Below are 27,307 nucleotides of genomic sequence, written 5' to 3'. Positions count from 1 at the left end.
TTCACTTTACTTACACTTTACTTTCACTTTACTTACACTTTACTTTCACTTCACTTTATTTTCACTTTACTTTCTCTTTACTTTAACTTCACTTTAATTTCATTTTAATTTCACTTTACTTTCATTTTAATTTCACTTTACTTTCATTTCACTTTCACTTTACTTTCATTTCACTTTTACTTCACTTTCACTTCACCTTCAGTTAACAAGTAAAGTGAAAGTAAAATGAAAGTAAAGTGAAATTAAAATGAAAGTAAAGTGAAAGTAAAATGAAAGTGAAAGTAAAGTGAAAGTAATGTCAAAGAGAAATAAAAATAAAGTGAATTTAAAGTGATAGAGAAGTTAAATTAAAGTAAAAGTAAAACGAAAGTGAAGTGAAAGTAAAGTGAAAGTGAAAGTGAAATTAAAGAATAGCATCCCTGTATTGCTATGTATTAGATCATTATCTATAGATTATTAACTTAAACATTAGCTACATATTATTTGATTATATACTAATCATATTCTGCCATTGATTGTAAATTTCTCAAAAAAATATTTTCCTTTGTCAATTCTTATTTAATTCTGATAAACGTTGTTTCTATTTTCCCTTTTAAAAAAAAGTAGAACAAGATTCATTCCTTATATATTTTCCATTTCTTATGCAAATATGAAATAAACGATTTATTTTACTTTTTCAAATTACAATATTCCTTCGTCGAGAATAATTATTAGGTTGTCTGACTTTTTAATTTTATATTCAAGTAGTTTTTATTACATTTTTTTTTCTTCTTTTCTTGCGCAGTCACAAAGTATTATTTTAAACTTCAAGTTCTTTTTCCCTCCATCAGAAAGAAAGATAGATTGAAGTATTAATTCAATCAATAATTCAATTCATACAACTATTTTTCTTGAGAAAGACAAAAAAGCCAAATTATTTTCAGACTCTTTTTCTTCTTTATATATATATATAATTGTCGAGAAAATTATTCTTTTTTTTCTCACTTTCCTTTGAAAAGAAAAAGGAAAACTGTCACTTCAAAAATTGTTTTCTGTCACTTGCAGAGATGAAAGAAAGAATGAAAGAGAAAGAAAAAAGTTTGGTATTATTAGTATTACCAATTTATTCGCTCTACTTATTCAACTTGGTAATTAAGAATTTAAATTTACAATTTTCGTTTTTAAATCGAGATGACAATTTTTTAGTTTTTTAACGAATTTTATACTTTTTACTTGTGGAAGAAATGAATATTATTTTTTGAACAATATGATAAATGTCAGGAGTTATTATAATTATTTTTCAAACTTATTATTTTTTTGCTGACTTTGTTCTCATTTCACAATGAGGACAACTCGTACCGCTATTTTTGAGATCCGTCAGAATGCTTTTTTTCTGAATTTTACATTTATGATTTTCGTTTCGTTGGCATTATTATATCAGACTAATGAAAGTCTTTCCTAATGATGAAATTTTGATTCTTGGACATACGGAGGAGGGGAAATTCGGAAATTTGTGAATTGACGTTGATGGTGATTGGTGAAAAATAATAAAAACAATATGGACCACAATGATGTTATAGGAACAAGGTGATTATTTATTATAGTGAAATGCACATTATCCACGGTCTATGACTTATATAGCGTGGATATAACCTCAGCAAGTTATTTATGGATCTATTATACATAATACATTGCGCAGTGTGAATGTTCCGTTCACGAGGAGGTACTTTACAATTGCACACACGTGTGTGGACACATAAATGTGAGTAGTCTGACCATTGGTTCTCTTGGATAAATATGGTTCATCCTGCAATCTATAATCGGCAGCAATTATACGCCGACTAACGTTCATTAGAATTAGATAAAAATATCTTTCAATTCTCTTTATGTGCCCTCTAAATCAGAATTAGTCAGTTTTGAATAGTGCAACAATAAGCTAAGGGCTTTAAATAATTTTGAATTTATGAGTCGACACATTATGTTGTTAGGCGTGCAATTCTGTAATTTCACTTCACTTCACATCACTTTACTTTCACTCTAATTACACTTCACATCACTTTACTTTCACTTTACATTCACTTCACTTTCACTTTACTTTCACATTACTGTCACCTTATTTTCACTTTACTTTCACCTTATTTTCACTTTACTTTCACATTATTTTCACTTTACTTCACTTCAGTTTCACTTTACTTTCACTTTACTTTCACTTTACTTTCATTTTACATTCATTTTACTTTCACTTCACAATCACTTTACTTTCACTTTACTTTCATTTTACTTTCACTTTACTTTCACTTTACTATCACTTTAGTTTCACTTTACCTTCAATTCACTTTCACTTTACTTTCATCTTACTTTCATTTCACTGCAATTATAGTTCACTCCACTTTCACTTTACCCCATAACTCTTTCGCTTTACTTGACTGAAGTGAAGTGAAAGTAAGGTGAAGTCAATTGAAAGTCAAATGAATGTAAGGTGAAATTTAATTGAAAGTAAAGTTAAAATAAAATAAAGTGAAGTGAAATAAAAGTGAAGTGAAGTAAAGTAAAGTAAAATGAAAGAAAAGTGAAAGTAAAGTGAAAGGAAAGTAAAGTGAAACTGAAGTGAAAGTAGAGTGAAAGTAAAATGAAAGTAAAGTGAAAGTAAAGTGATTGTGAAGTGAAAGTAAAAGTAAAGTGAAAGTAAAGTGATTGTGAAGTGAAAGTGAAAGTAAAGTGAAAGTAAAGTGAAATTGAAGTGAAAGTAAAGTGATAGTGAAGTGAAAGTGAAGTGAAAGTGAAGTGAAAGTAAAGTGAAAGTAAATTAAATTTAAAGTGACAAAAAGAATGCGACATGTCCCGAGATAATTAAACACTGCATATATGCTCTTAAAAATTATTCACTCGACAGAAAAAAATATTTTTTCCCGAATCTCGAGGGGAATGAAAATGTGAAAATGTAGAACGTGTGAGTCGAAGCATAGAGACATGGAGGCGTAGAAATAGGTAACCGACGCCACAATTTAGAAAGTGTGAAAAGGGAGAAGAAGGAATCTCGTGCGGTGAAGCTGTAATCACTGGGGATTCTTGCGGCTTTCCTCCACTCGAGGAAGAAACCGACCGTACACTTACGACTCTCTTCTCGTGTTTCGCATATTTTCCACGAAAGCAATTATCATTTTATCAAATAATTTACTCACGAAATTAACACATCAATATCGATTAAAATTTAAAATTTTACCATTTATATATATATTTTGATACCCGCAATGAAATTGGATACTTGATTTTTAATCAACTATTGAGTTAATAATTAGTCATTTGATATGAAAACTGTCCCTGCGGTTATATATTCAATTTATACAGACCACAATTTTTTTCTGATTTATGTCATTTGTCTTTAATATCCTGCTCTTGTCTATTCTGACTTTTCATTATCGGAATATTTTTTAAAAATATCAAAAAACCTCTCTCGCCCTTACTATACGAGGAAAAAAGAGATAAAACTGAACAATATTTCTCTCTTTTTGAAAAGTTGAAATGGTTCACATGTAAATTATATGAATCTTGATTGACTCACAGACGTGACTTGGCTGGAATTATAAAAATTTTCCGATACTAAGAACACATTGATGCTTTAAAGAGCTCCCTCGTGCTGGGAATATGTAACAATTCTTCTTATCATTTCAATTCGTCTTCTTATATAGAAAAGAGAAGAATTTTTAAATTTCAGAAGTAGGTATTCTCTAAATGTTATCGATCCAGACAAAGTTATTCGGTTTCTTTTTATTTAAAAAAAGTGGGTCGAAAATGAAAGATTAAAAAATGAATTTTTCGAAAGAGGAAAAAAAATTACTGTTCAATTACTATTAAACATTAATTTTATTCCTCTTTCGAAAATATAAAAAAAACGTTTTTTTTAGAAATTGTGACATTTTCGTATATTCAATGATTTAATCGCTTTTGTCTAAAAAAAGCGACAAATGTGAAAAGTTGAAATTTAAATTTACAACGGGAGGTACAAACCGCAAAAACCATTTTCATCCCTCTCTCTATATATATGAAATCTGCTCTCGTGTATTTTCCACGCATCTGAAATGATTTCACACTCGTTGATAAAGTTTTGTGATAGAAAAAAATGTCCTTTGCAGTATTCTCCCTCAGTTTTCAACTCGGCCAGCCATCGCATATCGTCAGAGAGACAATATAACATTCAACCAGTGGCTGGCAAAGCTCCTATTCCTATTCTCTGTATACATTTCCCAACAGTCGTTCACGAAAAAAAAAATTTTTTATCACGTACCAAACAGTAAAAAAAAATCCTAGCCAAAAACATAAAACTTTTAATTAAATTAAATGAAATGATAAAATGTTTTTCACTTCAATCGATATGAAAAAACTAGCAATCAGTATTCATGAATTTGGAATTAAAATGAATAAATTCAATTTGAGAATAGGTGTGAGACATGCTTGGTAAATGCCAACCTAACAGCGGTGAAATTGGCTGAGGAAAATTAGGGCCCACGCAGAACAAATAGGACGAGAGAGAGAGAGAGAGAGAGAAAGAAAAAGAGAGAGAAGGTACGATTATCTCGTGTAGAAAAATATTTCTTTTATTTACAAAAATTAATTGCGTCTTTGGGAATAAACTTTGGGGTGGATTTTTAATTACAGAGGAGTGTAATTATTAGAATAGTTGCTGTTCTGATATAATATTAGGTTGTTTGAAATTTTCTTTATCCTTGTTGTTCATCTCACTATCACTTTACTTTTACTTTACATTCATTTCACTTCACTTTAATTTCACTTTACTTTCACTTCACATTCATTTCTCTTCACTTTCACTTCACTTTACTTTCACTTCACTTTCACTTTACTTTCTCTTCTCTTTTACATTACTTTAATTTTACTATCACTTTACTTTCACTTTACTTCATTTTGCCATCAATTTCACATCCTTCACTTCACTTTCCTTTCACTTTACTTTCCCTTTGCATTCACTTCATTTTCATTTTACTTTCTTTTCTCTTTTACTTTAATTTCACTTTACTTTCACTCTACTTTCACTTTTCATGCACTTCACTTCCACTTTACTTTCTCTTCTCTTTTACTTTAATTTCACTTTACTATCACTTTACTTTGACTCTACTTTCACTCTACTTTCACTTTTCATTCACTTCACTTTCACTTTACTTTCTCTTCTCTTTTACTTAACTTTCACTTTTCTATCACTTTACTTTCACTTTCACTTCATTTTTATCCTACTTTTACTTCATTTTGGTGTAATAGGCAACTTTCACTTCACTCAACTTTCATAAGTGAAGTGAAGTTAAAAAAAAGTGAAAGTAACGTGAAAATAAAGTAAAAGTAAAGTGAAAGTAAAGTGAAAGTAAAGTAAAAGTACAGTGAAAGTAAAGTGAAAGTAAAGTAAAAGTAAAGTAAAAGTAAAGTAAAAGTAAAGTAAAAGTAAAGTAAAAGTAAAGTAAAAGTAAAGTAAAAGTAAAGTAAAAGTAAAGTAAAAGTAAAAGTAAAGTAAAAGTAAAGTGAAAGTAAAGTGAAAGTAAAGTGAAAGTGAAAGCAAAGTGAATGTGAGATGAAGTGAAGTGAAATTACAGAGTGATTTAGTGATGTGAAAGTTTTAATTATTTCATATTTTTTTTCCTGAATCTTAACACTTTTACTCTCCCTTTTTCACCGTCGATTTTAATTATTGAAAAATGTTCCATTTTTCTTTTTTTTATCTCAATTTCAATTTTATTTGTAAAATAAATTTAGTAATTAAAATCTCCTGCAGATAGTTTTAATAATAAAATTTAATATTATTTTCTAATATTGACAGTTGCAAAGAAAAATAAATTTCCAATTCTAAAATATCAGGTTTTCAGTTATTTGCGTAAGAATTGTTTTTTCTTTTATTACACAATATTAATTTCTTCCCGTAAAATAATAAACTATCTATAGAATTCAGATGGAATGTTTATTCCCTGAATTCTATTGATATTTAATGGAAATTCTTTGGCAAATCTGTGTGGTAATTTAACCAAGCTATGGAAAATTCTGATATGTATAGAGAGAGAGAGAGGCTTTCTGTAACAACTATCTATATGATTTATTTACTTGAATGGAAAATATTTTTCATTGTTGTGTATATTGAAATTTCTATGCAAATATTTATAAACTTGCTTCTAAGGGAATGAAACTTTTAAACGAAGAATTTTCAATTTTAATTTCGCTAAAGTTAATTTTTTCTTATGAATACTTTTTTATAGAGATCGTCTTATTTTTTTTTAAATATTCTTAATATATTTTCTTTTTCTATTATACTTTTCTTTGAAAAGAATAAAGCAAATTATTTTTCACTTCAGTTCTTATTAAAACTTTTATACTTTTCTTCTTTATAATTCTAATATAGAGAGAAGTTTTCATTGCGAAATCAAAAAGTGGTTTTCTCTCGCTTTTATAGTCTCGTGAAGAAAAGAGATATGTGTGTACTTTTATCCCTTGTAGTTGTTCACACTTGATAGGAGTGAATGGGTGTGAATCCTGAGACGGTATTCTTGAATGAAACATTTGCTGGCTTCTCTCCTCTGCTTTTGTGATATGAGAAAAACATTGAAATTGAGGATGACTTTATATAAAGGGTTGAGACACATAGAGAGAGAGAGAGAGAGAGAGAATGAGAGAAGAACTTTTGAGGTTACGATCCCGTGACTACTATTATATATAAATAACATTAGTGACACTTTCCCGTGGACTTGGAACAAACCTGCGGACCGTCGACTCTGTGTCTCCAGTCGGTTAAATCCCGTCGACATAAATTCACTCATAAAGCCTTGCTCTTTCGACGAATGAATCATTTTGCGACAAGCAACATCCGTTACGTGTACGTTTTACGCTTGACAAAAACCAGGAAGTCACTCCTGTTTACTTTCCACTTTCGAGAACAACGGCGAATAACAAATGATGCTACAATTTACCCATGGGCTGTGCTCTTCTTTTTTCGATAATAATATTTGTATTATCAGAAATTAGACAAATATAATTTTCACTTCACTTTACTTTCACTTCATCTTCACTTCACTTCACTTTCACTTTACTTTCTCTTTACTTTCACTTTACTTCCACTTCACTTTACTTCCACTTTACTTTCACTTTAGCTTTACTTCACTTTCAATACACTTTCCTTCCATTTTACTTTCCCTTTACTTTCACTTACCGTCACTTTACTTTCACTTTCCTTTCATTTTACTTTTCCTTTACTTTCATTTTACTTTCACTTTACTTTCATTTCACTTTACTTTCACTTCACTTTCATTTTAGCTTTACTCCCCTTTCACTGTGAAAATCAAGTGAAGTGAAAGTGGAATGAATGTTAAATGAAGTGAAGGATAATGAAAGTGAAATAAAAGTTAAATGAAGTAAAGAGAAATAAAGGTGAAGTGAATATCAAGTGAAGTGAAAGTGGAGTGAATGTTAAATGAAAAGAAGCTTAAAGGAAAGAGGAACTAAAGTGAAAGTAAAGTGAAAGTAAAGTTGAAGTAAAGTAAAAGTACAGTGAATGTAAAGTGAAAGTAAAGTAAAAGTACAGTGAAAGTAAAGTGAAAGTAAAGTAAAAGTACAGTGAAAGTAAAGTGAAAGTAAAGTAAAAGTACAGTGAAAGTAAAGTGAAAGTAAAGTGAAAGTAAAGTGAAAGTGAAGTGAAAATGAAGTGAAAGTAAAGTGAAAGTAAAGTGAAAGTAAAGTGAAAGTGAACTGATAGTAGAGTGAAAGTGAACCAAAATTACAGAATAGCACCCCAGAAAAATGAAAAGTAGGTACTGCGAAACTTTTTCTAAACAAATTTAACTAAAGAAATTCTGATCATGATAGAAAAATATCCCAGTTAGTGACTCGGGGCTTAAAATGACGCACTTTCGCCATTAAAGTGGGAATTATTATGTATTGAGAAATTGATAATGAGGACGATATGCAATGTGTAGCGAAAAGAGAATTTTTCTTCTTTCATGTACATTTTTCCCTTGACATTTTTCTTGTACAAATCCGTCCTTCGTCAACGTCAAAGCAACTTGACGGTCGCATCGACGCTTTCCTTTACTTTGCGTTTACATCAGCATGAAAAGAACCCATTACCATACATCCATACATAAAAAGTATCTTCTTAAATCTTCTTTTCAATCTTTTGAATATGATGCACTTCTGTTTCTTTTCTTCTTCATATATATGTGCCATACAATGTAAAATCATATCTAAATACAATTTTCGATCAATTTCTCCGCATATTCTAATTATAATCCGCTATTATTCATTATTGGCTGTTCTTCATTTAATCCTATTATATCTTCAGTACTTTTTCGAAAAATCATCTAAAAATTCTTTTTGGCATTTTTCCTTTCTTTTGTCAATCTTTACAATATCATGCACTTGTCATTAAATTAATAGTTAATTTTTCATAAATTGACAGTTATTTCCTTGAAAATTAACAGTTAATTTTTTAAAAATTAAAATTGATGAAATTAAAATTGACAGTTACTCTTTTAAAAAAGAAATGAGATAATTTTGAAATAAAAGTGGGTTATGAAAGGAAAAAATGTTTATTAACCAGCTTTTTCTTTATAGAGTGAATGTGGAAATATTTGAAAAATATAATTACATCTTGAATAAAAGTAGCGTCTGTACGATATCTATTTATATAGAGTCTGACTAAAACCGCTCATAATTAACTTGTTTATGCATAAACAAAACTGAAACTCAATGCCCTATTTATATAAATCTCGTTGGTTTAATTTACTCTTATCCCTCATATAAACTTTAGCTATTTACATGAAAATAATTAATGTTTCCGGAGAGGAGACTATATTTTCCCGGGGAATAAAAAGGTTATTGTTATTCAAATTTTTTCCCCTCAATGAGTGCATACACTTTAGCTCGTTAAAATTTAACGTTGTTTTCGAAATATTGTTTTTTGAATTCAATTTGCTTTTTGGTATTTCATCCGCTTTTGCGAGATCTGATTAAACGAAAATTAACTTTATAAGATAATCTTATTAGCGAAGTGTTAAAGTTCACTTCACTATACATTCACTTCACTTCATGTCGATTTTAATTCACTTTCAGGACACTTTTCACTTTACATTCACTCTCACGCCACTTCATCTCTCGTTCATTTCACTTCATTTCAATTCACTTTCACCCCCATTTTACTTCGCTTTTACTTTACTTCTCTTTCACTTTACTTCTCTTTCACTTTAATTTCACTTTACTTTTACTTTACTTTTATTTCACTTGTTACTCAACATTCACCTTACTTTCATTTTACTTTCACTTGACTTTCACTTCACTTTCGCTTCACTTTTATTTAACTTTCACTTAACTTTCACTGTACTTTACTTTCACTTTACATTCATTTTACTTTCACTTAACTTTCACTTCTATTTCACTTTAATTTTACTTAACTTCACATTACTTTCACTTTACTTTCGTTTTACTTTCACTTTATTATCACTTTACTTTCACTTCTCTTTCACAATTCTGTCACTTTCACTTTCTTATCAGATCAAAGTGAAGTGAAAGTGGAATAAAACTGAAGTGAAGGTAACGTGAAATTAAAGTGAATGTAAAGTGAATGTAAAGTGAAAGTAAAGTAAAATTAAAGTGATAATAGAGTGGAAATAAAGTGAGTGGAAAGTAAAGTGAAGGTAAAGTAAGAGTAAAGTGAAAGAGAAGTGAGAGTGAAGTGAAAGTAAAGTGAAATGAAAGTAAAGGGACACTGAAAGTGCAAATGAAAGTGAAGTGAAAGTAAAGGGAAACTGAAAGTGCAAATGAAAGTGAAGTGAAAGTAAAGTGAAAGTGAAGTGAAATTACAAAATAGCAACTCAACTTAAGAGGTAACTTTTTATCTATTAAAGAGTTATGTCGTTAAAAATAATATGCAGATATTTTTCCATCAAACTTTTAATCAGATTCATGAATTTAAAAATAAAAATGTCAACTTGATTGAAATTCGATTTAGACTGAAAAAGTAGTGATAAATACACACAAACACACACTCACACGATACAAGTATAATTTCTTTGAAGATGAAAAATGTAAAAATGATTGTCCAGCAAAAGAGAAGTTTTTCAGTAGTTGAGGAAAAGGCTTTTGTAGAAAAAGCTGAGTCAGACTCTTTTTATAAACCGAACAAGGCAATGCAGTGGAGTCACGCTCACGACACTCCATTTATTCTTGAAAAATATACAAAGAGGCCAAAAACCTGATTCAAAGACGAGAAGATGAGCCAAACTTCAAAAGGGGACACACACGCCAAATAATCCTTTTATCATTCCTCGACTGGACAAATGGAAGTTTTTTCGGATGTTCAATTCTGTAACCTAATCGAGAATGGAAAACATCAAAGTGGAAAAGAATCTAATAAAAATCGTTCCATTACTGATGATAATAGTGATGATATAAATGATGATAAAAGAGATGATAATAGTGGTGATAATAGTGATGATGATAGTGATGATAATAGTGATGATAATAGTGATAATAATAGCGTCGATAATAGTAATGAGAATAGTGATGATAATACCGATAAGTTTACTTTAAAAGTAACTTTTGAGACAAAACTTGAAACTATATTTGAGAAGAGTACATTTGACGTCCGTGTATAAAATAAAGGGAAACTCCCATCGCCGTCAGTGGAAGTAGACATCCGTGTTCGGAAGCTGTACAATGGTGTGTGTCATGAAAATGGCGATAAATTATATGTGAATCTCAGTTAAGACGAGCAAAACGATAGAACAAGATTAGAGAGAGATTAATTCAGTAAATTATTATAAGCCAATGGTTGTAATTGGGTTAATAAATAAAAGAGAGAGTTCTTAATTAAAAGCACGTGCTGTTGCATTTGGATAATTTCTGTCTTTAAAAGCTTAAACGAAGAAGATTATTTTCAAGCAAAAAACATGGCACAGAGAAATTGCGCTTATTTGTTATTCTTTATATTTAGCTTCAAAGTTCCAGAGAGTAAAGAAAAAAAAAGTTTCAAATTCATAACATTTTTCAACAATAATTTGCAAAAACTTATATCGTATATTAAAATAATGTAATAATAAAAGTAATAATCTAATAATAAAGTAGTAATAAAAATAGTAAAAATAATAAAAATAATAAAAATATCTTTGAAACATTTTTCAGGTGGAAGAAAATATTTCACCGTCGTGGCGAAACGAAAACCAAGGACAAGTAGTGTCTATTCTTTTTTCCTCTTCTTTTTCGTTATAAGCAAAAAGAGTGTGAGGAATTCAAAGACACTCAAGAGTCTAACACTCGACCTCCAAGGACTTGATGACGTGGGCTCTTAGGTCGCAGGATCAATATAAGGCAAGTCGTAAATATATACATATGCACAGGTACCGTAAATGTTGGTCTTTATACAGTAGTCGAGTCCCAACGCCACTTTTTTTTCGCAAAAAGGAAAATACAACTTCGATACATGACCCATATTTTCTTCTTTTTTTTCTCTTTTTTCATTCATACACAGTGGGTGTGAGAGAAAATTGATTCATATTGATTTCCCCCTTTTTTTATATAAAATATAAAAACAAAACGATTCACTTGGCAACAAAAAAAAACAGAGAAATTTATACCAAATGATAATCCCTTGTCGCTTGAAGATTATAATTTCATTACTGATGGGGAAAAATTGTTCATTTGCTTGCTCTTTAGTAGTTTTTGTATTTATAGAAAATAAAGGTTTTTTTTAATTAATTAACAGAAATAATTGTTTTTTACTTAATTAAGAACTGTTGTCTTTTTTAATTAATTAAGAACTATTATTTTTTCAATTTATTAAGAACTGTTGTTTTTTTAATTGACTATAGGAAAAATTGTTTTTTAATTGATAAGGAACTGTTGATTTTTTAATCAATCAGCAACTCTCTAAATTTGAATCAGCGACTTTTCGCTGATTCAAATTTAGAGAGAAGGATTGTTCTTTAAGTAATTAACAACTAATTAATTAGAAAGTAATTCGATTCGGTAATTTAAGTTAAAATCTGATTATTTTAACGAATAATGCTTTAAATTAAAAATTGTTCATTTTAGATTACTTAAGTAAAATGAAAGTGTGATGAAAATGAAGTGAAGTGAAATACTGAAATACACATTATTTCACTTTATTTTACTTTCATCTTATTTTTCCTCTATCATTTTTACTTAATTTTACCTTCACTTCACTCCAGCTCTTTTTCATTTCACTTTTACTCAATATTCACTTAACTTTCACTTTACTTTCACTCTACTATTAACTCACTTTACTTTCACATTACTTTCACTCTACTATTAACTCACTTTACTTTCACTCTACTATTACCTCACTCTACTTTCCTTTCACTTTATTTTGACTTCACTTTACCTTCACTTGACTTTCACTTTACTTTTACTGTATTTTCACTTTACTTTCCCTTATTTTCATTTTACTTTTACTTCACATTCATTTTACTTCCACTTTACTTTACTTTTACTTTATTTTCACTTTACTTCCACTTTACTTTACTTTTACTTTATTTTCACTTTACTTTCACTTTACTTTCACTTTACTTTCACTTCACTTTCATTTTACTTCTACTTAACTTTCATTTTACTTTATTTCACTTTACTTTCACTTCTTTTTAGCTACACTTCTCTTTCACTTTACTTTATTTTCATTTTACTTTCACTTTACATTCATTTTACTTCCAATTTACTTTCATTTTACTTTAATTTCACTTTATTTTCACTTCACTTTCACTTCACTTTACCTTTACCTTTACTTCACTTTCAGTATACTATATTTTCATTTTTTTTCACTTCACTTAACTTTACGTTAGCTTAACTTTATTTTCACCTTACTTTCACTTTACATTCCTTTATTTTCATTTTACTTTCACTTCACATTCATTTTACTTCCACTTTACCTTACTTTCACTTTACTTACACTTTACTTTCACTTCACTTTCATATTACTTCCACTTTACTTTCATTTTACTTTACTTTCACTTTACTTTCACTTCTTTTTAGCTATACTTATCTTTTATTTTATTTTATTTTCATTTTATTTTCAGTTCACATTCTTTTTACTTTACTTTCACTTTACTTTTACTTTACTTTCACTTTACTTTTACTTCAGTTTCACTTTACTTTATTTTCATTTTAGTTTCACTTTACTTTACTTTCATTTTAGTTTCACTTCACATTCATTTTACTTCCACTTTACTTTCATTTTACTTCCAATTTACTTTACTTTACTTTTACTTTATTTTCACTTTACTTTCACTTTACTTTCACTTTACTTTCACTTTACTTTCACTTCACTTTATTTTACTTCCACTTAACTTTCATTTTACTTTACTTTCACTTTACTTTCACTTCTTTTTAGCTACACTTCTCTTTCACTTTACTTTATTTTCATTTTACTTTCACTTTACATTCATTTTACTTCCAATTTACTTTCATTTTACTTTAATTTCACTTTATTTTCACTTTACTTTTACTTCACTTCACTTCACTTTACATTTACTTCACTTTCAGTATACTATATTTTTATTTTATTTTCCCTTCACTCAACTTTACGTTAGCTTAACTTTATTTTCACTTTACTTTCACTTTACGTTTACTTTACTTTTACTTTACTTTTACTTTACATTCATTTTACTTTCTCTTTACTTTTATTTTAGATTATTTTTCTTTTACTTCAATTTCCTTTCACTTTACTTTTACTTCACTTTAATTTTAGTTTCACTTTACTTTACATTCACTTCACTTTACTTTCACTTTACTTTCATTTTACTTTCACTTCACTTTAGATTCACTTCTCTTTTACTTTCACGTTTCTTTCCTTTTACATTCAGCTTACTTTCAGTTGACTTTCAATCAAACTGCATTTCCCAAGTGAAAGTGAAATGCAAGTGTGGTGAATTAAAGAAAAGTGAAAGTAGAAGGAGTGTTAAATGAAGTGATGTTAAATGAAAGGAATGTGAAAATAAATTAGTAGTAAAATAAATGTAAAGTGAAGTGAAAGTAAAGTGAACCTGAAGTGTTCGTAAAGTGTATATAAAATAAAAGTGTAGTAAAGTGAAATGAAAGTGAAAGTAAATAGAAAGCAAAGTGAAAATAAAGTGAAAGCGAAGGGATCGTAAAGTGAATGTGAAATGAAAGTGAAAGTAAATAGAATACAAAGTAAAAATAAAGTGAAAATGATGTGAAGTGAATGTAAAGTGAAAGTGAAGTGTATCTGACAATATAAATGTTGTTCTATTTAGATCAACAGCGAAGTGAAACACTTTTTATTCTTCTCCCATAAATCGTGGGGAGAAAAAGAGAAAATTAATTTTCCCCCTCTTTACTAAATCCAACACAACCTTAAATTAAACACTTTCATTTCACTTTTATATCTACATAAAGATATAATGTGTTTTTTTTTACGAGAACCTCATAAAGTATCAAGTTATTTTCAATAATGAAGAGAGAATAACTTGAAAGATTTTCATGTTAAATTTTTAAGAGGTGAAAAGGAAAAATAAAAATAATAAATTTCGAAAAATACGAGTGTAATTTTTTCAAAAAATAGAAAAATGGAAAGGCTGTGTAAAGACAAAAATAATAGTACATCATTGTGGTAACTATAGCCAACCAGGATGCGGGTGTTTCGCGCAAAGCGATCTATTACGAGACGAAGTTACATCCCCGGGGACTACGTAGGATTATCCGGGACTTGCCGGTTAACAGTGTCCTGTGGCATGAGATACAGTCCACGTGGATAGATTCTACCTCTGTAGACAATTTTTATTTTTATGTCTTTTATATTTTTCCCTTCCTTTTTTTATCAATATAGTGTATTTATTTTCTCTCTTTTTTTTTAATCTTTTTCCATTTTCTGTGTACACTCTTTTAAACCGCACACGTGTATTATTTCTTTGAGTTTTTAGTCGAAGCCATATATATAGAGAAGCGTCAAAAGAGTATAGAAAAAGAGAGAGAGAGAGAGTGAGGGGGTGGGAGGGGGAAACGTGCAACATTTATCTGGAATCAGCCTTTTTCCCAGGTTCCGTTTTCTGCATTTGAGCAGAAATATCGAGGGCAATTTTTCGTTGAAACGCACGAGCTGCTTCGATGTGACGTAATTTCTCGGTTATTTGTGCGCGCTTTGAAACTCGACGAGGGAAAGCACTCGGGCGCTCACAAGAGCCGAGAGACTGCTCCTTTAGTCATATGAGGACTCTTAAGATTTAACAAGGTGAGTGATGTATCCTCAAGAAGATTATTAGCGGTCGTGAGCTGGAATTTATATATATATATATATAGGAGAATACGAATTTCGACCTTTTGTCGTGTATATATCCAAAATCAAGTCCTCACATCTAATTGCGGAATTAAATGGAAATCTCATTTGCTCTCCTTCGTGCATGTAGAAGATGAAAATCGCCAGGGATTTCGACTATTGAATTTATCACTTTTATGTTTTTCGTCCAAAAAAAAAAAGAAGCTACGATGACTTTCGGATACAATATCCGATAAAATTAATTAGATAAAGAATCCTTTGAAATTTGAACATTTTTTTAGGTTTCTCACAAAGATTTTCGGAAAATAATATTTCTTTAAAAAAAAAAAAGGAACTAATTAACTTTAAAAAAAAGGAATTTTAAGGTCCATAAAATTAGCGTCGACTCTTAGCGTCGAAAAAGGTTTTTTTTACGCAAAAAAGAATAAAACTTTTTTTTCAAAGTTTCAGGTTAAAAAAATACTTTGAATTTATTTTTTTAACTTATACGATGTGAATAAAATAATTGAAATTAGTGAAATTTTCATCTCTAAAAATAAAAGAAATAAAAAATTGTTTTCGCCGCTGATCGTCGACGCTAACTTCATGGACGTAAATTCTGATAAAATATTAAGTAGACATTTACGGAATTTTTTTATTATAAATATTAATTAATTTATAAATTATATTAATTTTAATAATTGTATTATCAACTAAATTTTTTCTCTTGATGAATTTCGTGCCAATCGAATTCATTAAATTGCCGCCTATATGTAAAATCGAAAATTCTCCTAAAAATAATTGATTTTTTTTTAAATATTACTGAAATTTTTGAAAAAAAATTCAATTTTTCCAAAGTTTTATTTTAAAAATTTGAATTTGTTAATTTTTTTTTATATAATTGAAATGTTTAAAGAAAATTATATTGAAGAAATTGAAATGTTACAAATTTTTATAAAAATAATTAAATTTATACCTAAGACTTAAATAGAAATATTTGAAATTTTCTAGTATTAAAATTAATTAAATTTTCAAATATTTTTTAGAAATTTTTCTAAAAATTCTCTTTAAAAGAATTCAATTTGATGTAAGAAATTGATTCAAATTTTTTGAAAAATATAAAATTTTCTAAAATTTAATTAAAAATAATTGAATTTCTTAAGAATGTTGTTAAAATTTTCTATATTTCTATAAAAATAATTGAACTTTTAAAAAATATTATTGAAATAATTGAAATTTACTAAAATTCTATTAAGAATAATTGAATTTTTAAGAATGTTGTTAAAATGTCCTCAAAATTCTCTAAAAATAATTGAACTTTTAACAAAATATTATTGAAATAATTAAAATTTTTCAAATTTCTAGTAAAATCATTGTATTTTTAAGACATAAATTGAAATAATTGAAATATTTTAAAATTCTATTAAAAATATAAAAGTAATTGAATTTTTAAGAATTTGGTAATTTGTTTTTTACATAATTGAAATTTTTAAAGAAAATTATAGAAGAAATTGAAATGTTCCAAACTTTTATTAAAAATATTTGTATTTTTAAGACTTAAATGGAAAGAATTGAAATTTTCTAAAATTTTTATTAAAATTAATTAAATGTAAAAAAAATTTTTTTTTAGAAATTTGCCAAAAAAATTCTCTTTAAAATAATTGAATTTTTAAGAATGTTGTTAAAATTTTCTCAAAGTTCTATAAAATAATTTAATTTTTAGAAAATATTATTAAAATAATTTGAAATTTCCTAAAATTCTATTAAAAATAATTTGAAATTTCCTGAAATTCTATTAAAGATAATTGAATTTTTAAGAATGTTGAATAAAATTTCCTCAAAATTCTATAAAAATAATTGAACTTTAAAAAAAATTTTATTGAAATAATTGAAATTTTCTAAATTTCTATTAAAACACCCTTAAAGTTTCAAATCGAATTTTCATTTTTAAATTTCTTTCACTTTCTTTTTTAAATTTGTTATTCGAGAATTTTTTTTTTAATTATCTTTTTGAAAATGAATCAATTTCCTCCTGCTTTTTTTAGAAATCAGAGTAAATACAAAAGTTCACAACGTTCATAATAAACGATTGAAAAAAAAAATTTCTTTACGAAAACAATATAATATTTTGTTTACAAATTTTTCTTTTTAAAATTATTGATAAAAACAACTGAAAAATGTTTTTTTATATTAAAAAAAATATAACATTTTGAATAGAAAAATGTTTTTTTATTCGAAATCGTTGATAATAAACGTTGTGAATTTCACCAAAATATTATTTTTATTATTTGTATGGAAAAAAATTTTCTACTTTTTGCAAAATTTGCGAAACTAGAAATTAATTATTTGCGAAATTTAAAAATAACTTTTAAAAACTGAGAGAAAATAATAGGAAAAAAATTTCTATTATTTTCTCCCAGTTTTTACAGTTGAACATTTTTTTTCCCCTACAAATTCTAGTTTCTAAACTTTGCCACTTTAATTCACGTAACATTTCAAACATGATTTCCTAAAATTAGAATATTAAATTGCAATCGCTGTATTTCTGGGTCTCCTGCTGGAATTGCTGAAGTTACAATTTTGAACTGGAGATGAATTTATTGTTAGAGTTAAAATGGAATTTGCATTTTTGATTATAAAATGTGTGTGTTTGTGGTTTTACGTGAGCAATTTTTTGAAAAAAATTTTGTTAAAAAAAACAATTTCTTTATTTTTTTCCTATATAGAAAAAATATTTAAAAAAATATTTTTTTTTTACGAAAAAAAAGTAATTTTGAAATTGATAATTAATGATAAATTGTTTACAAATTAGAAGAGGGAATTCAACTGAGGGATTTGTTTCGTTAAACCGATAAATTCAAAGGCACAATAAGCAAGAGAAATACACGTTCACAGATTTCTACTACCCGAATAGAAACTTTCTCGGGGGGAAGTGGGAGGGGTGTTTTCTCATCTCTATGTGTACTGCACTAATTGACTTGGAAGGATATAATGCTCTACATTTGAACAGTTACACAATTCTCATATATGATCAAACTCACTGATGAACTCGAGGGGAAATTATAAATATTATTTATTATTTATTGTTTATCTTGTAAATTGCTATTTACAAATGGCAATTTTCTCTTTATCTTAATTTTTCATCAAATAAACTTACAAAATTAATAAAATTTATAAAATTCATAAAATTCATAAAAATTATAAAATTTATAAAATTAATAAAATTTTTAAAATTTATTATATTTATAAAATTTATAAAATTTATAAAATTTATAAAATAAAAAAAATAAATTTTATTATCACTTGGAAAAAGAATTTCTTGAGTCAAGTAAATATTCGATAATAGACAACTAATCGTTTATTTAAATCAAGTAAATTTTTCCAATGGAATATTTTTCAGAATTTTTTTTTTTTTTTTGTCAAAAAGTAATTGTTGATTTAAATAAACATTTGATAATAAACTACTAATTGTTTATTTAAATCAAGTAAATTTTTTTCCAATGCAATATTTTACAGAAGTTTTTTTTTTTGTTGTTGTCGAAAAAAAATTGTTGATTTAAGAAAATATTCGATAATTTCACAAATAATTGAATTTCTACGGGATTTCAATTATATTTTGAAAAAATTGTTCCAAAATTCCTGCCATAAATTCAATTATTTTTCTAAATAACAAAATTTTTCTTAGGAATTCAATTATTTTTATAAATAACAAAATTCTCTGGAATTCAATTATTTTTAAAAAAATTTTATTAATTACTTGACTTATTAAATTGAATTACTTTTATTAAATAATAAAATTTTCTTCGGTAATTCAATTATTTGAAATAATTTTAATTAAATTCTTTGCATAATTTCAATTATTCTTTTAAATTTTCTTGAAATTGTTGTAAAAAATTCAATTATTTAAAAAAATTGTCATAAATGTCCTGACAAAAATTCAATTATTTTTATAAATATTAAAATTCTACACAGGAATTCAGTTATTTGAAAAAAAATTTTCATTAATCACTTCACTGGAATTCAATTACTTTTCGCAAATAATAAAATTTTTCACGGGAATTCAATTATTTAAAAAAATTTGTATAAAATTGCTGACAACAATTCAATTATTTTTCTAAATAACAAAATTTTTCTCAGGATTTCAATTACTTTTATAAATAATAAAATATTTTTCTCAAAAATTCAATTTTTTTCAATTTAAAAAAAATCTTCTCAAGAATTCAATTATTTTCAAAGATAATAAATTTCTTTACAGGAATTCAATTATTTTTATAAATAATAAAATATTTTTCTCAGAAGTTCAATTTTTTCAATTAAAAAAAAATATTCTCAAGAATTCAATTATTTTCAAAAATAATAAACTTCTTCGCAAGATTTCAATTATATTTTTAAAAATATAATAAAATTCATTGCAGAATTTCATTTATTCTTAATTAATTTTATATAATTTTGTTATTTTTAAAAAATGTTATAAAATTCCTAGAAAAAATTCAATTATTTTTGTAAATATCAAAATTTTTAGGAATTCAATTATTTAAAAAAAAACTCTTTCATTAATTACTTCACTGGAATTCAATTACTTTTCGCAAATAATAAAATTTTCCACGAGAATTAAATTATTTTAAAAAAAATGTGATTAAATTCTTTGCATAATTTCAATTATTTTTATAAATATAATAAAACTCATTGCAGGATTTCAATTATTATTAATCAATTTTAAAAGTGATTTCGTCAAAAAATTCCATTATTCTTTAAAATTTTATTAAAATTCTTGTAAAGAATTCAATTGTTTAAAAAAAAAATTGTCATAAGATTCCTGTGAATAACTCAATTATTTTTCTAAATAACAAAATTCTTCTCAGGAATTGAATTATTTAAAAAAAAAATTTATTAATTACATTATTGGAGTTTAATTAATTTTCGCAAATAATAAAATTTTTCTCGTAAATTAAATTATAATTAAATTATTTATTAAAAATAAAAATTAATATTTAAAATTAATTTTTAAAAATTGAATAAAAGCAAAATTGAGAAAAAAGAAGAGAAAAAAAATAGATATTGAAAAAGAAAAGGAAAAGAATTGAAAAATCATTGACAGTGTGTTCGTTTGGAAAGAATACGAAAATGTTCATCCATCGTGTGGCAATTCGACGGATGGCAAATAACTTTCGTTGACTATTTCCGACATACGTGATCCGTAGCTTTACATTCAGCTTTGTCAAGCCAATAAAATCACAAATCCCAATTTTATTTTGATTAAGAGAAAATGAGATTATTCTCTCTCTAAAAACAAAATTTAACTTTAATATTATTGCGTCCAAATTTCCGCCATTGTTATTTTTTTTCTTTTTCTATCAAATTTTAAATACTGATAATTATTATCAAAATAATTATTGAAAATAATATTTATTATAAAAAATAATTATTAAAAAAAAATAATTTTTATAAAAATAATTATTGAAAATAATATTTATTATAAAAAATAATATTTGAAAATAATATTTATTATAAAAAATAATATTTGAAAATAATAATTTTCATAACAATAATTACAAATAATAATTATAAAAATAATTATTAAAAATAATATTATTGTAAAAAAATTATTATGGAAAATAATAATTATTATAAAAAAATGATTATAGAAAATAGTAATTATTATATAAAAAAGAAAATTATGGAAAATAATAATTATTATAAAAAATAATTATTAAAAATAATATTTATTATAAAAGTAATTATTGAAAATAATAATTTTCATGAAAATAATTAAAAATAATAATTATAAAAATGAAAATAATTGTTGAGAATAATGATTATTAATATTGTTATAAAAAAAATAAAATAAAAAAAAATTCATCTAAATTTGTCTGTATTGAGGAAATAATTTTTTTCCAGTTTATTAAAGCACTGCAGACTCTTTGAAAATATTTCGAAAAAATTCAATTTCCTCCAGCTTGCTTTTTGTAGACAAAAAATCCCATATTGAATACTTCAATAATTGTACAAACGAAATCGAAAATAATTTTACTCCGTTTCGCGAAATTAAAGGCTAAAGAACATACGTGGAACTCAAACGTTAATTTTAGCCAATTATAGATAAATTTTTTATTGAACTAAAGTCTTTCTTTCGATTATTTTCCCTCATGAATCTCAATTTCTAAAAAAATCAATCAAAATAAATTAATTCAACTTTTTTTTGCCTATAATTTTAATGAAAGGGTAAATTTTGCTAATTTGAACATCTCTTACATTTTTTAACATTTTTTTTATTTCTTTAAAAATATTTTTAGTTTATTTTTATTAATTAAAAATGAATTTCCTCTATTTATTTAGGTCACTTTTATTTTGAGATGAAAAGAAAAAACCTGAAAGTGTAAAAAATATCGAAAATACGTCATAAAGTTTAATTTTGAGCTACATTGAATTTTATGAGAATTTCATTATTCTATGTTGACACACTTAGTTGGGGGAATAATTAGAAAATAAAATTTTTTAACTCAACGGCTGATAACGAAATTTTCGACAATAACGAAATTACTTCGATTCTAGAATCCCAGAGGGAAATATGTATAGTGATGAGCGCGTGCTGTGGTAGTTGATTATTCAATTACTTGTAATGGGACATTTTGCATTAAAGCAACGCACAAGATTTTCTCGTCTTGACATAAATCTTTTCTGTTTTTTTCTCTCTCTCTTTCTCTATTCGTTCCAATGTTTTTTTTTTCGACGAAATTAGAGCCGAGAAAAATGAGAGTGGAAAGAAACCATTGAGTGCGAGTGAAACTTTTGCGGGCGAGAAGAGGAAAGCATTAAACAAACAATTAGCTCTTAATGAAACAAAAGTCGAAATAAATTAAAGTTAATTCTTTCATTATTCTGGTTGTAAATCAATATAGATTTAGCGCGTGAACAAAATTTTATTTTTTTACTTAATGAAAAAAAGGAAAAATACTATTTTTTTAGCTCAAAAAGGAAAAATATTATTTTTACTGTCTCAAAAATGAAAAATATTATTTTTACTGTCTCAAAATGGAAAATTACTATTTTTACTGTCTCACAAACGAAAAATACTATTTTTAATGTCTCAAAACCGAAAAATACTATTTTTACTGTTTCAAAAACTAAAAATACTATTTTTACTGTCTCAAAAACGAAAATAAATACTTTCACTATCTCAAAAAGGAAAAATACTATTTATACTGTTTCAAAAACGAAAATTACTATTTTTACTGTCTTAAAAACAAAAAATACTACTTTTAATGTCTCAAAACCGAAAAATACTATTTTTACTGTTTCAAAAACTAAAAGTAATATTTTTACTGTCTCAAAAACGAAAGATATAACTTTTACTATCTCAAAAAGTAAAAATACTATTTTTACTGTTTCAAAAACGAAAATTACTATTTTTACTGTCTCAAAAACGAAAAATACTATTTTTAATGTCTCAAAACCGAAAAATACTATTTTTACTGTTTCAAAAACTAAAAGTAATATTTTTACTGTCTCAAAAACGAAAGATATAACTTTTACTATCTCAAAAAGGAAAAGTACTATGTATACTGTTTCAAAAACGAAAATTACTATTTTTACTGTCTCAAAAACAGAAAATACTACTTTTAATGTCTCAAAACCGAAAAATACTATTTTTACTGTTTCAAAAACTAAATACCAGCTCGAAAATGAAAAATACTATTTTTACTGTTTCAAAAACTAAAAATACTATTTTTACTGTTTCAAAAACGAAAAATACTATTTTTAATGTCTCAAAACCGAAAAATACTATTTTTACGAGAAATCAATTATTAAAATAGAAAAAAATAATTTATTAAATAATTGAATATTTCTTATAAAACTAAATTCTTAAAAAGAACATTATCAATATTTTGTAAAACAATTAAATTATTTAGAAGAATTTTAATAATATTTTTAAGAATAATTGCAATTTTCGACTAAATAATATAAAATTGTATTAAGAATAATTAAAATACTTGCAATGAGTTTTATTATATTTATAAAAAAATAATTGAAATCTTGCGAAGAATTTCATTAAAATTGTTTTAAATAATTGAATTCCAGTAAAAAAATTTTATTATTTATGAAATTAATTGAATTTTAGTAAAAAGTAATTAATGAAAATTATTAAAAATCATTATGAATTCCTGCGAAAAGAATTTTGTTATTTACAAAAATAATAGAATTTTTGTCATGTATTTTATAACAATTTTTTTAAATAATTAAAATTTCGCAAAAATTTTTATTATTATTTGTGAAATTAATTGAATTCTTTTGAAGAATTTTATAACATTTTTCAGAAGGAATTGAATTTCATCGAGAAATTTTATTGAAATTGCATTAAAAATAATTGAGTTCTTGGCTTAAAATTTTGGTAAATTATAAAAATAATTGAATTTTTGCCAAGAGTTTTATTAAAATTTTTTTAAATAATTGAATTTTTCAGAAGAATTTTATACCAATGATAATATAATATATAATTCAATTATTGCAAATGATTTTATTAAAATTTTAGAAAATAATTTTATTTTCATTATAATTTATAATTGTAATTATTATAAAATTGTATAAAAAATAATTGAAATCCTGATATGAATTCTATTGTTTATATTAATATTATTAATAATTGAATTCTTGCAAAGAATTTTATTCAAAAATTTGTTTAAAATACAAAATTATTTATAAAAAATTTTTAAAATAATTATTATTTAAAAAAAAAATTCCATTACAATAATAGATACTTAAATACTTGAAAGTAATTGAATTTCGAAAAGTTTTTGAAAATAATTGAATCGTTTTAAAGAATTTTATATTAAAATTTTTTAAATTGTTTCTATGAATTTTATCAATACTTTTGAGAATAATTTTTTTATTTTAACTTCATTAGCAAATTTAAAGTATAATACTGCTTAAAAATTTTATTTTTAAATATAATAATAATAATAATAATAATAATAATAATAAATACTGTTCTGTTTTACTTTTTATAATACAGACTTTAAATAAAGTGTTTTGAATAAAAAATTTTGTTTATTTATTGTCAAGGAAAGGGAAAATTGTGCTTTTAATGTAATATTTACAACGCTTTTTATTCAAACACTCTTGTAAATAAATGAAAATTTGTTCATATTTTAAGTGCGACTGTTTGCAACCATTACGAACATTTTATGACATTTTTCATACTATTATAAATTTTTTATTTCTAAATTCAGTCCGAGATCTCTGCTATTTCACCTATTTTGTCAGAAACAAAAATAACTAAAAAAAAATAGTGCAAAAAAAGTAAAAGAATAGAATAGAGAAATGCAAATGGATTTCTAAAAAAATAAATATATATTTTTTTTTGACAAATGTTTACTAAAAATTTGCATGGATATCAAATTTTATGCGAACAAACAAAACCCTCTCTGGCTCCGTATTTTAGTTTTAAATTCGATAAATAACTATATTTTTTTTGTTCTCCTGCAGGAGAGACTATAATTTGTACTTAGGTTTAAATTTTAAAACTGTAAAAACTTTTTTTTTCACTGTTAACTTAAAAGCTTGCTTATAAAAACGAGCTTAAAAAATGAGCTTAAAAGTATCAAAATGCAACGAATTGATACCAATAAATGTATGTGGATCATAATCAAAAATTGATCCAAATATTCGGCATCAATTTTGATTCGCTTTAGTGTCAATTTGATACTAAATTTTTACTAATATTTTGTATATTTACTAATATTTAGTATATTTACTAATATTTTGTATATTTACTAATATTTTGTATATTTACTAATATTTTGTATATTTACTAATATTTTGTATATTTACTAATATTTAGAAAAAAGTGTTTTACAATTGTTTAAAAAAACAAGAGTGTTTAATTAATTCGGAATGAAAATATAATCACGAATTTGATTCTCATTAAGTTAAAAACTGTGTTACAGTTGTTTAAAAAAAAAAAAAACAAGAGAGTTTAATTAATTTCAGAATGAAAATATAATCGCATGAATGTTATTGTCATAAAAACTCACCGCTGGTCAAGAAGACAGCAATAAACGAAAGCGAAAAAAAGAGAAGTCTGTATGGTGCCATTTTTGCAGGTATTATTTTTTTTCTTGGTCAATCACATCCTTTCTGCTTTTGTATTGTAGAAAGTTTTCACACAGAAGAAAAAACAGACAAAAAAAAAAAGAAAAGAAAAGCACAATTTTTTTTTGTTTAGAAAAAAAAAGTCGCGTGACGAGAAAAAAAGGGGGGGAAAGAGTTGTTTTTTTAAAAGGGAGATAATAAAAGTACACGAGGACCGAACCTACTCGCACGACGGTCGTGGTTGAACTGAAGATTTTCGCGCGTGTTGTCGCGCAAGTGAATTTGTGACTAGTACGCCGGGTTGCCAACCGCTTGGCTTTCGAACACCCACGTATTCAGAGGGTGGATTCTGCACCCTCTCTCTATTTCTCTCTCTCTCTCTCTCTTACTCTCTCTCTCGCAGAGGTTTCAACCAGCATCCTCTTACTCTACGCCCACGGATTCTACGACTAACCACTAAACCACACGAACGATTATATCTCGAGGCAGCAGCGAATCGAAAAACAAAACTACCGAGAAGAGATGAGCAAATTAATTTTTACTTGCAGAAACGGCAGAAATGTCTATATAATCAGAAATAATAACGAAAGTCCGTTGCGTTCCGTTGCGTTCCGTTGTATAGTAAACCAGGTATAATTTTACTCCCAAATCTCAGACTTTGCACTCATGTACTAAAACCTATTTACTACTTTTTTACGATTTGATACTATTTTGGTATACTTTTTTTAGATTTCAGTTTCAGCCACTAAAAGCAACTTTTTTTGTCGAGAATTTATACTACTTTACCACCTATTAGTTGGTATAAAATAAAATTAATAGTTGTTTTTTTCAAGATTATTTTTAATAGATATTAATTAATTATATATAAACTAGAATATAACTAGTGGGTCGATTTTGTGAGTTCACTTCATTTTCACTTCACTTTCCTATCATTCTCATTTCACTCTTACTTCACTTTCACTTCACTCTCATTTCACTTTCATTTCACTTTATTTTTACCTCACTTTACTTTATTTTAACTTTACTCTCGCTTTATTTTCACTTTACTCTCACTTCACTTTTACTGTCACTCTATTTATGATAAACTTTATTAAACTTTATTTACATTCCAAATTTTCTTAAAATTTTAAAATTAAGTTAAATTCAACAAAAATTAATTGGAAAGTGAACTAAGAGTAAAGTGAGAGTGAAGTGAAAGTAAAGTGAAAGTGAAGTTAAGTGAAAGTAAAGTGGAAGTAAAGTGAAGTGAAGTGAATTGAAGTGAAAGGAAAGTGAAGTTAAGTGAAAGTAAAGTAGAAGTAAAGTGAAGTGAATTGAAGTGAAAGGAAAGTGAAAGTAAAGTGAAGTTAAGTGAAAATAAAGTGGAAGTAAAGTGAAGTGAATTGAAGTGAAAGGAAAGTGAAAGTAAAGTGAAGTTAAGTGGAAGTAAAGTGAAGTGAATTGAAGTGAAAGGAAAGTAAAAGTAAAGTGTAGTTAAGTGAAAGTAAAGTGGAAGTAAAGTGAAGTGAATTGAAGTAAAAGGAAAGTGAAGTTAAGTGAAAGTAAAGTGGAAGTAAAGTGAAGTGAATTGAAGTGAAAGGAAAGTGAAAGTAAAGTGAAGTTAAGTGAAAATAAAGTGGAAGTAAAGTGAAGTGAATTGAAGTGAAAGGAAAGTGAAAGTAAAGTGAAGTTAAGTGAAAGTAAAGTGGAAGTAAAGTGAAGTGAATTGAAGTGAAAGGAAAGTAAAAGTAAAGTGTAGTTAAGTGAAAGTAAAGTGGAAGTAAAGTGAAGTGAATTGAAGTAAAAGGAAAGTGAAGTTAAGTGAAAGTAAAGTGGAAGTAAAGTGAAGTGAATTGAAGTGAAAGGAAAGTGAAGTTAAGTGAAAGTAAAGTGGAAGTAAAGTGAAGTGAATTGAAGTGAAAGGAAAGTGAAAGTAAAGTGGAAGTAAAGTGAAGTGAAAGTAAAGTGGAAGTAAAGTGAATTAAAGTGAAAGAA

The 27,307-nt window shown here is 25.8% G+C and overlaps 1 protein-coding gene across 1 annotated transcript in view; it reads right to left on the bottom strand.

Moving 5' to 3' along the window:
* LOC122510901 overlaps positions 1-25,787 on the bottom strand; it is a 188,041-nt gene extending 162,254 nt beyond the window's left edge. The window contains exon 1 of the mRNA XM_043625853.1: positions 25,276-25,787. Coding sequence (XP_043481788.1) covers positions 25,276-25,336 — 61 coding nt within the window. The 5' untranslated portion in view covers positions 25,337-25,787. The remainder of the gene's footprint in view (positions 1-25,275) is intronic.
* Positions 25,788-27,307: the final 1,520 nt, after the last annotated feature.

Source organism: Leptopilina heterotoma, unplaced genomic scaffold (assembly GCF_015476425.1).
Source record: "Leptopilina heterotoma isolate Lh14 unplaced genomic scaffold, ASM1547642v1 Lhet_77, whole genome shotgun sequence".
In the NCBI taxonomy this organism is placed as follows: domain Eukaryota; kingdom Metazoa; phylum Arthropoda; class Insecta; order Hymenoptera; family Figitidae; genus Leptopilina; species Leptopilina heterotoma.
This window is presented reverse-complemented; position numbering and strand designations above follow the sequence as displayed.